Source organism: Mya arenaria, chromosome 16, assembly GCF_026914265.1.
Source record: "Mya arenaria isolate MELC-2E11 chromosome 16, ASM2691426v1".
NCBI classification, from domain to species: Eukaryota; Metazoa; Mollusca; class Bivalvia; order Myida; family Myidae; genus Mya; species Mya arenaria.
The window spans coordinates 31,110,525-31,122,589 of NC_069137.1; the positions used below are offsets into that span (position 1 = coordinate 31,110,525).

Here is a 12,065-nt window from a genome sequence, read left to right on the forward strand (position 1 = left end):
AGGGAAAGTTACTTCTAAAATCAGGGGTAAGGTAAGGGCAGGTAACTTTTAAAAATCAGGAGTACACTAAGGGCAAGTTACTTCTAAAACTGGGGATACACCTAGGGCAAGTTACTTCTGAAATCAGAGGTACACCTAGGGCAAGTTACTTCTGAAATCAGGGATACACCTAGGGCAAGTTACTTCTGAAATTAGGGATACACTAAGGTGAAAGTACTTCTGAAATCAGGGATACACCTAGGGCAAGTTATTTCTGAAACCAGGGATACACCTAGGGCAAGTTACTTCTGAAATCAGGGATACACCTAGGGCAAGTTACTTCTGAAATCAGGGGATACACCTAGGGCAAGTGACTTCTAAAACCTGGGATACACCTAGGGCAAGTTACTTGTGAAATCAGGGGTGTACCTAGGGCAAGTTACTTCTAAAACCAAGGATACACCTAGGGCAAGTTACTTCTGAAATCAGAGGTACACCCAGGGCTTTTTCTGCCCATTTTGGGAAAAAGACCCTAGACATTTTGGGAAATTTTGCGTCGTGAAAATGCGGAAATTGGGAAATTTTACAGTGAAAACAAAAAGCTGTCTAGTCTCCTGTGAATTAGGAAATGATTTAATATTAGTTTATTTTCCCTTTAAAAGACCCACAATGGCTGAAATATCAATCCTTGGGGTGTAAATATCTATTGCAATAAATCATGACAGATAATATTTCATACTCATCACTGAATGTGATGAAAATCAATGATTTCTGAGTTCAATTACCAAAAAATCTTTACATCACATAATTTATTAGGATGTTGAAAATGAACCAGTATAGGTAAAAAGAATTTCTAAAAAAAAAAAAAAAAAAAAAATTTTTTTTTTGGGATTGGGATTTTTTTCTGAAGGTTGGGAAAAATATCTTATATTTTGCTTTGGGAATGGGTCCAATAGTCGGACCCGTGGGTACTATAGAAAAAGCCCTGACACCTAGGGCAAGTAACTTCTAAAGCCAGGGATACACCTAGGACAAGTTACTTCCGAAATCAGGGGTACACCTAGTGCAAGTTACTTCTAAAACCAGAGATTCCCCAAGGGCAAGTTACTTCTGAAATCAGGGATACACCTAGCGCAAGTTACTTCTAAAACCTGGGATACACCAAGGGCAAGTTACTTCTGAAATCAGGGATACACCTAGGGCAAGTTACTTCTGAAATCAGGGATACACCTAGCGCAAGTTACTTCTAAAACCTGGGATACACCAAGGGCAAGTTACTTCTGAAATCAGGGGTACACCTAGTGCAAGTTACTTCTAAAACCAGAGATTCCCCAAGGGCAAGTTACTTCTGAAATCAGGGATACACCTAGCGCAAGTTACTTCTAAAACCTGGGATACACCAAGGGCAAGTTACTTCTGAAATCAGGGATACACCTAGGGCAAGTTACTTCTGAAATTAGGGATACACTAAGGTGAAGTTACTTCTAAAATCAGGGGTACACCAAGGGTAAGTTTTTTTATAATCACTGATAAACTAAGGGCAAGTTACTTAAAAAATCAGGATTTGCTAGGGATTAACCTAATAAAGAAAACAAGTCCATGTATTCATATTCTCAAGTTCATTTTTAGGGCTTACTTGGTAAAAATTCACATTTGACCTTTTCAAATGTCCTGATTGTTACCAATATTAAATAAATCATCAAACCCTTCTACATTCATAGATTGAAATTGAATATTAATGTTATCATAAAGCGTGTTGTTTTAGAAAGTTCTTTGGCTGTGATGTCATATGTGCAACATCAAATTCAGCAGTCAAAAATTGCTTCTCAAAGTCACGCTTGTGAAGCTATATCTTTCAGTTTCACAGATTGATCTTGAAACATTGCTTCCTGAAATGTCACTGAGTTGTATTGTATTTGTTTATCTGGCCGAGGGTTGCTTCCTGAAATGTCACTGAGTTGTATTGTATGTGTTTATCAGGCCGAGGGTTGCTTCCTGAAATGTCACTGAGTTGTATTGTATGTGTTGATCAGGCCGAGGGTTGCTTCCTGAAATGTCACTGAGATGTATTGTATTTGTTTATCAGGCCGAGGGTTGCTTCCTGAAATGTCACTGAGTTGTATTGTATTTGTTTATCAGGCCGAGGGTTATGCCATCTGGATTGACATAGAGAAGATGGGAGGCTCCACCCTGGAGGCTATGGCCCACGCAGTGGAGAATGCTGCAGTTGTCCTTGTGTGCATGTCTGAGAAGTATAAGCAGAGCCCCAACTGTAGAACAGGTAACGCACCCTTCAGAGCACCAGTGTATGAAAACTCATGGAGACTAAATGTTTCTTAAATTAACACTACTGATATCAAGTTTAGAAGGGTTCTTTAGCATTTGTATTTGTAGAAACAAATCTGTGGTTCAACTTTCCATTTTAAACAGTCATGATTTGTTGGCAAAACAGGAAAAAGGTCTTATGTTTTGACAGTACCAGCTGTAGAGTTTAGATATGGAATAAATATAGAGAACCATGATGTATTTGAAATGTGTTTCTGTGTTACCTCCAGAGGCTGAGTACACGTTCCAGCTGAAGAAAGACTACATTCCCATCATGATGCAAAAGAAGTACCGACCAGATGGATGGCTCGGAATAATTCTTGGTGGGTAAACAATTATAGCTCACCTTGACCCTATGGAAGTACAAACAAGTAATTTCAAGGAATTTGACTGGATTCTCTTTAAATGACAGGGATTTGTTTTAAATGACAGCATCCTACCCATAATACAAACAAAATGTAGTTGGTAAAGTCATAAAATCAACAATTTAGGCTTTTACTTGGACTTTGACGTAATTGAAAAATACCCATTTGAGAAGTCTTTCATATAATCTGGTACATTAAATGGGCCAAGTTGTTCTTTGACTTAATTGGGAAATAACTGTTTGAGAAGTTGTTCACGTTATCCAGTACATTACAGGGACCAAGTTGTGCTTGATTTTTTTTATGAAACTCACATTAAAAATGAGAAAAGGTTCATATTATCTGGTACATTACAGGGACCAAGTTATAAGTAAGTAAGTAAGTAAATTGTTTATTATTGTGACATGTGCAATTCAAACAAAGTAGTAAAAACATATATACAAACATTTGCACCAGACCCGTTGGGTCTATAGGTCGCCATATGTAAAGTGTAATGTAAGTAACATAAGGTATATAACATAAATTGACTAGTAACATAAAGTTGGTGTTACAGATACAATTATACTTGACTATTGGAAAATCCCCATTTGAGGAGTTGTTCAAATTTCTCTGATACATTACAGGATCCAAGCTGTTTTTTAAGTTAATTATACTTCCGCTTCACAATGTGAAGTGGAGGCTTTATGGGAATCACATTTGTCAGGAAGTCTATTGGTTGTCCTGTTTTTGTCCAGTCCACATATTTCTCAATTTCTCATTCATGGTTGGATTTTAATATTATTTGGCAGAAATGACCACCATAGCATGGGAATGGTTGGTGCACAAGACACATGTCCTTACCTTCAAGGTCAAGGTCACAGCAACATCCTGAACTTTACATTTAAACACCGTTACTTTGAAGTTGTCGGGACCTAGATCAATGTTCAGTTCAACAATGATTTGGATAAACACTAATTTATGATAAGAAAATTTCAGCATTCGCGAATTATTGCTGATGTTGCATATTTATTCGTGAAAATTACAATATCAGCTTCATGTTAAAAAGCTTTTTGTTTGAACGATTGTTTTCAGTATATGTTAATCATTGTTTAATAAAATGATAAATAATTTGCTAGTATAAAACACAATGTTTTGCATGTAATAAAAGAATGACAGCACATGCATGCTTTCTAAACATCTCAGTTGGATCACAGTTGGAAGTATCCATTTAAAAACTGGTTCACATACTATAGAACATTAGAGTGGCCAAGGTGTACATCATGGGAGAAATGGTTCAAATACTTTTGTATGTTGCAGGGGCCAAGCTGTACTTTGACTTCAGTGGGAAATACCCATTTGAAAAGTCCTTCACGGGGCTGCTAAAGGAGCTGAGAGGGCGTGGCCAGGTGGACCAGAACCAGACACCCACCAGCAGCAACGGTAGGGAAGGGTGGCATGTCTTGGTAGTGTTAGCTGTAGGCAGTCCCAGCCATAATATTATTCAGTATTTACATAGTTAGTATTCTTTTGAAGAATAAAAGTTCAAGTATTGGCATAGCCTTGGAGTCATTTTATCCTCATCATATAAATTGTTAACTTAAATTAAGGCCCTGAGTTTTATTAAATGTTAAATTATGTTAATCTTGATCGCCTGAATTACGTGAGTGTTGGCATTCCCTTGAGAAACTTCTTTTTTTATTACCATTGTATTTACTGTTGGAGACTCATGATTTTGTAACTTTAATGTATTGAAGTGCTTTTATTTATGTTACTGTGAATGAATGTTACCCAATGCAGTCAGTTGTACTATAGAGTATTTGATACACAGACAATTCCCTCCAGGCCACAAGATTCCTGACCACATATTGCGACCTGCCATGTACACAGCCTATGGTGGGTACTGCACCCCAAGGAACAGGGAGGGGAGGGGGAGACCCCCACCACACCCCAGTATCCTGAAACACACACACCACTGTCATGCTTTTTATGTTTTAACTTCATATCTTGTGTTATGATGTATCACATTTGTTCTTGGAAGACCAAAAGTTTGTATTTTGATGACAAGCATTTGTTCATATATGCTTGTGTATAAGACACTCCCATGAAGAGCAACTACAATTCCAGACAGCATGTTCTCATCAATGTTTGTTACCGTGGTTATGAGCACCTATGGTTTCCATATTTCAGACACAATGGACGGGCCAATCGTTGCTTCACAATCTCTCACCTCTCATGCAAGCCCAGGTACCCACCTTTATTTCACTGGTTCTTCAACATAACATTATGCTGGATAATGATATAGACATTTTTTTCAAGCAAGCAAAGACCATGACATTCATAATAATGCTCCACATTTGCATGATCTTTTGCTTTGCTTCATGATACAGTTTAAGTTATTCATTTAAAAAATGGCATAAAAACATTAATTTCATAAATTGTTTTAAAACACTATCTGAGTGCAGCTCTGTGAAAACATTATTATTGTTAAAGATTGCATGAGGTTGTTTATAAAATCTTATTACATGGATGATGCTCTAATGAATGATATTATATAGCTCTAGGGTACCAGCTTGTTCAATAAGTAAAATCTGTGTAAACAGGATGTTTAAAATATCAAGATAAAACATTTTTAGTAACAGGCATTGCACTTGCTAAGTTGCAAAAAAGTTTTCTAAATAAATAAAAAAATGTGGATAGAAGTCGGACATTTTCAGATAATCAGAACTTTTAAGACTTTTGCATTGCACCAGCATAGCTGTGAATTATGTGGAGGTATTGTTCACACGATAGTAACTTTATCACTATTAACATCAATCAAATATTTGCCCCTGCTGTTTGTAGGAACTCCAGTGCCTTCAAATGCGGCCATCCTGAATATGGGCCAGGAAGAACTGATCAAATGGCTCCGTAATATCAAACTTACAGAGTAAGTAGTCTCTAACAAGATTTAACTCCCAGAGTAAGTAGACTTTAACAAGATTAAATCCCTGAGTTAAAGGCTCTAACAAGATTAAACTCCCGGAGTAAGTAGTCTCTGATAAGATTTAACTCCAACAGTAATTAGTCTCTAACAAGAGATAACTCCCAGAGTAAGTAGTCTCTAACAAGATTAAACTCCCGGAGTAAGTAGTCTCTGATAAGATTTAACTCCAACAGTAATTAGTCTCTAACAAGAGATAACTCCAACAGTAATTAGTCTCTAACAAGATTAAACTCCCAAAGTAAGTAGTCTCTGATAAGATTTAACTCCAACAGTAATTAGTCTCTAACAAGATTAAACTCCCAAAGTAAGTAGTCTCTGATAAGATTTAACTCCAACAGTAATTAGTCTCTTACAAGATTAAACTCCCAAAGTAAGTAGTCTCTGATAAGATTTAACTCCAACAGTAATTAGTCTCTAACAAGATTAAACTCCCAAAGTAAGTAGTCTCTGATAAGATTTAACTCCAACAGTAATTAGTCTCTAACAAGGTTTAACTCCCAGAGTGAGTAGTCTCTAACAAGATTAAACTCCTGGAGTAAGTAGTCTCTAACAAGAATCAACTCCAACAGTAATTAGTTTCTAACAAGAGATAACTCCCAGAGTTAGTAGTCTCTAACAAGATTAAACTCCCAGAGTAAGAAGTTTCAACCAAAATTTTATTCCAAGAGTAAGTAGTCTCTAGCAAGAGATAACTCCCAGAGTAAGTAGTCTCTAACAAGAATCAACTCCAACAGTAATTAGTTTCTAACAAGAGATAACTCCCAGAGTTAGTAGTCTCTAACAAGATTAAACTCCCAGAGTAAGAAGTTTCAACCAAAATTTTATTCCAAGAGTAAGTAGTCTCTAGCAAGAGATAACTCCCAGAGTAAGTAGTCTCTAACAAGGTTTAACTCCCAGATTAAGTAGTCTCAACAAAGATTTAATTATAGTAAGTATTTTCTCTTAAAACATCAATTTACTCAGCAATATCAAGTGCAGCATCTGTTCTGCATAATTTATAGAAAACTTGTTTAAGTTAAATTTTTAGCTCGACTATTCGAAGAATAGGGAGAGCTATACTACTCACCCAAGCGTCGGCGTCGGCGTCACCCATTGGTTAAGGTTTTGCGTGCAAGCACACATAGGTTAATATCTCAGCAACTGCTTGAGGTATTGCATTTAGACTTGATACAATGGTACTCAACCATCCAACCTACTTAATTAACCAAGTTAGATAACTCTAGTTTGCATTTAATGCAAATAATGGCCCTTTATTATTCGACTCAGAAATTCTGGTTAAGTTTTGCATGTAAGCACACATAGGTTGATATCTCAGCAACTACTGGATGAATTGCATTGAGACTTTATTAAATGGTACTCAACCATCCAATCTACTTAAATAACCAAGTAAGATAACTCTAGTTTGCATTTAATAGAAATTCTGGTTAAGGTTTTGCATATAAACACTTTTAAGTCAATGCTTCAGCAAATACATCATGTTTTGCATTGAAACTTTACACACAGGCTCCCAACCGTTTTACCTTCTTATTTAATCAAGTAAGATAACTCTATCTTTCATATTATATAATTTTTGCCCCTTTATTAAGCTACTTAAAAATTCTGGTTAAGGTCTTGCATGTTAGCACACATAGGATAATATCTCAGCAACTACTTGATGTATTGCATTGAGACGTTATACAATGGTATTCAACCACCCAACCTAATTGAATAATCAAGTAAGATAACTGTGTTTTTAAAATAATGGCCCTTTATTATTACACTTAAAATTCTGGTTAAAATTTTGCATGTAACCACATTTATGCTAATATCTCCGCACATCATGTATTGCATTGAAATCTAATCTAACAGTGATCCATGCATGTTTCGCCAAAACTTTTCAATCTTTACACTGAAATGTGGCGGAATAGTCGAGCGCGCTGTTTCTGTGACAGCTCTTGTTTATATATTTGTAAATCTCACAGACATGCCCTGACAATATGTTTTCAAGCACAGAATGATATGAACTTATAATGCTAAAAGATTATATCCCAAATAACTAAAATGGTTTTATCACCGGTGTATTACTGTATTCAACATGCTTTATTTATAACACATTTTTGCCTTTGTATACCTGTGTTCATCATATCATTGTATTGAACTTACACTTTGTATTACAGATGTATTCCTCCATTCATCAGATCATTGTATTGAACTTGCACTTCGTATTACAGATGTATTCCTGCATTCATCAGATCATTGTATTGAACTTGCACTTTGTATTACAGATGTATTCCTGCATTCATCAGATCATTTTATTGAACTTGCACTTTGTATTACAGATGTATTCCTGCATTCATCAGATCATTGTATTGAACTTAAACTTTGTATTACAGATGTATTCCTGCATTTATCAGATCATTGTATTGAACTTACACAATGTATAACAGATGTATTCCTGCCTTCATCAGATCATTGTATTGAACTTACACATTGTATCAGAACATTGTATTGAACTTGCACTTTGTATTACAGATGTATTCCTGCATTCATCAGATCATTGTATTGAACTTACACATTGTATAACAGATGTATTCCTGCCTTCATCAGATCATTGTATTGAACTTACACATTGTATCAGAACATTGTATTGAACTTGCACTTTGTATTACAGATGTATTCCTGCATTCATCAGATCATTGTATTGAACTTACAATAAGTATTACAGATGTATTCCTGCCTTCATCAGATCATTGTATTGAACTTACACTTTGTATAACAGATGTATTCCTGCATTCATCAGATCATTGTATTGAACTTACACTTTGTATAACAGATGTATTCCTGCCTTCATCAGATCATTGTATTGAACTTACACTTTGTATAACAGATGTATTCCTGCATTCATCAGATCATTGTATTGAACTTACACTTTGTATTACAGATGTATTCCTGCATTCATCAGATCATTGTATTGAACTTACACATTGTATAACAGATGTATTCCTGCCTTCATCAGATCATTGTATTGAACTTACACATTGTATTACAGATGTATTCCTGCCTTCATCAGATCATTGTATTGAACTTACACATTGTATTACAGATGTATTCCTGCCTTCATCAGATCATTATATTGAACTTGCACTTTGTATTACAGATGTATTCCTGCATTCATCAGATCATTGTATTGAACTTACAATAAGTATAACAGATGTATTCCTGCCTTCATCAGATCATTGTATTGAACTTACACATTGTATTACAGATGTATTCCTGCCTTCATCAGATCATTGTATTGAACTTACACATTGTATTACAGATGTATTCCTGCCTTCATCAGATCATTGTATTGAACTTACACATTGTATTACAGATGTATTCCTGCATTCATCAGATCATTGTATTGAACTTACACTTTGTATAACAGATGTATTCCTGCCTTCATCAGATCATTGTATTGAACTTACACATTGTATTACAGATGTATTCCTGCATTCATCAGATCATTGTATTGAACTTACACATTGTATTACAGATGTATTCCTGCCTTCATCAGATCATTATATTGAACTTGCACTTTGTATTACAGATGTATTCCTGCATTCATCAGATCATTGTATTGAACTTACACATTGTATTACAGATGTATTCCTGCCTTCATCAGATCATTGTATTGAACTTACACATTGTATTACAGATGTATTCCTGCCTTCATCAGATCATTGTATTGAACTTACACATTGTATTACAGATGTATTCCTGCATTCATCAGATCATTGTATTGAACTTACACTTTGTATAACAGATGTATTCCTGCCTTCATCAGATCATTGTATTGAACTTACACATTGTATTACAGATGTATTCCTGCATTCATCAGATCATTGTATTGAACTTACACTTTGTATAACAGATGTATTCCTGCCTTCATCAGATCATTGTATTGAACTTACACAATGTATAACAGATGTATTCCTGCCTTCATCAGATCATTGTATTGAACTTACACTTTGTACTACAGATGTATTCCTGCCTTCATCAGATCATTGTATTGAACTTACACTTTGTATAACAGATGTATTCCTGCATTCATCAGATCATTGTATTGAACTTACACTTTGTATAACAGATGTATTCCTGCATTCATCAGATCATTGTATTGAACTTACACTTTGTATAACAGATGTATTCCTGCATTCATCAGATCATTGTATTGAACTTACACTTTGTATAACAGATGTATTCCTGCCTTCATCAGATCATTGTATTGAACTTGCACTTCGTATTACAGATGTATTCCTGCATTCATCAGATCATTGTATTGAACTTACACTTTGTATAACAGATGTATTCCTGCATTCATCAGATCATTGTATTGAACTTACACTTTGTATAACAGATGTATTCCTGCATTCATCAGATCATTGTATTGAACTTACACATTGTATTACAGATGTATTCCTGCATTCATCAGATCATTGTATTGAACTTACACTTTGTATAACAGATGTATTCCTGCCTTCATCAGATCATTGTATTGAACTTACACTTTGTACTACAGATGTATTCCTGCATTCATCAGATCATTGTATTGAACTTGCACTTTGTATTTTTATACCAATGTTTTCCTGCCTTCATTAGATCATGTACTTTGTGTTTCAGGTGTATACCTGCCTTTATGGAGTTTGATGGCCGCTTACTCATGCAGCTGAAAACCATGAGGACTGAGGTAATGTGACATTTTCAAACTGACTGGACTGAAATGACTGGACTGAAAGTATTAGTTTTGTATAGGAGTCTAATGATATGTCCTTCATTTCTTAATAGCTTACGAATGTTATTATACCCCCGACAAACAAAGTTTGAAGGGGGTATATTGGAGTCACCCTGTGGTCGGTCGGTCGGTCGGTCGGTTTGTCGGTCGGTCCGTTGCAATTTACCTTGTCCGGAGCATAGCTTAAAACTACTGGATGGAATTGGATTAAACTTCATACAATGGTAAAGCATAATGAGGGGAAGTGCAGTGTACAATAACCATAACTCTATTCTTGCCTATTACTGAGTTATTGCCCTTTGTTACTTTTTTTTTGTCCGGAGTAAAACTTGAAAAGTACTGGATGGAATTGATTGGAACTTCATACAATGGTAAAGCACAATGAGAGGAAGTGCAGTGTTCAAGAACCATAACTCTACTTTAGTTAATTACTGAGTTATTGTACTTTTTGTTTTTAAGCTGTCATTTTTTTTTCAGACATAAACTTGCAAACTACTAGATGGAATTTAATTAAACTTAATACAATGGTAAAGCACAATGAGAGAAAATGCAGTGCACAAGAACCATAACTCTATTTCAGCTAAATACAGAGTTACTGCCCTTTGTTACTTTTTTCTTGTCCGAAGCATAACTTGAAAACTATTGGATGGAATTTAATAAAACTTCATACAGTGATAGATCATAATGAGAGGGAGTGCAGTATACAGGAACCGCAATTCTATTTCAGCCAATTACAGAGTAACTGCCCTTTGTTACTTTTTCTTGTCCGGAGCATTACTTGAAAACTAGTGGATGGAATTTAATAAAACTTAAGACAGTGATAGATCATAATGAGAGGGAGTGCAGTGAACAGGAACCGCAATTCTATTTCAGCCAATTACAGAGTTACTGCCCTTTGTTACTTTTTCTTGTCCGGAGCATAACTTGAACACTATTGGATGGAATTTAATAAAACTTCATACAATGATAGATCATAATGAGAGGAAATGCAGTGTACAGGAACTGCAATTCTATTTCAGCCAATTACAGAGTTATTGCCCTTTGTTACTTATTTCTTGTCTGGAGCATAACTTGAAAACTACTGGATGGAATGTAATAAAACTTTATACAATGGTACAGCACAATGAGAAGGAGTTCAGTGTACATGAATCATTACACTATTTTAGCGTTGTTGTTTTATGTCAAACTTTTGTCCGCACAGTAACTTGAAAACTACTAGATGGAATTTCATAAAACTTCATACAATGATAAATCATAAGGGAAGGCGGGGTTTGGAGGTATTAATCACCTTCAGTGACAGCTCTAGTTGAAACTGGCACTTCTAGGCAATTATCAATTATCGAGGAAGAAGTTGATGTGCCTTTAGTATTTTTGATGGCATGCATTGATGTGCCTTTAGTATTATTGATGGCATGCATTGATGTGCCTTTAGAATTATTGATGGCATGTTTTTATGTGCCTTTAGTATTATTGATGGCATGCTTTGATGTGCCTTTAATATTATTGATGGCATGCATTGATGTGCCTTTAGTATTATTAATGACATGCATTGATGTGCCTTTAGTATTATTGATGGCATGCTTTGATGTTCCTTTAGATTTATTGATGGCATGCTTTGATGTTCCTTTAGTATTTTTGTTTGCATGCATTGTGATGTGCCTTTAGTATTATTGATGGCATGCAT

The 12,065-nt window shown here is 35.4% G+C and overlaps 1 protein-coding gene across 2 annotated transcripts in view; it reads left to right on the plus strand.

Annotated features, from left to right (window-relative positions):
• The window catches only part of LOC128222153 (uncharacterized), a 90,117-nt gene that overhangs the window by 69,541 nt on the left and 8,511 nt on the right, over positions 1 to 12,065 (plus strand). For both annotated transcript variants that reach the window (XM_052931028.1, XM_052931029.1), the window contains 6 exons: positions 2,119 to 2,260; positions 2,535 to 2,627; positions 3,963 to 4,085; positions 4,833 to 4,889; positions 5,487 to 5,571; positions 10,270 to 10,336. In XM_052931028.1, the coding sequence (XP_052786988.1) occupies positions 2,119 to 2,260; positions 2,535 to 2,627; positions 3,963 to 4,085; positions 4,833 to 4,889; positions 5,487 to 5,571; positions 10,270 to 10,336 (567 nt within the window). The remainder of the gene's footprint in view (positions 1 to 2,118; positions 2,261 to 2,534; positions 2,628 to 3,962; positions 4,086 to 4,832; positions 4,890 to 5,486; positions 5,572 to 10,269; positions 10,337 to 12,065) is intronic.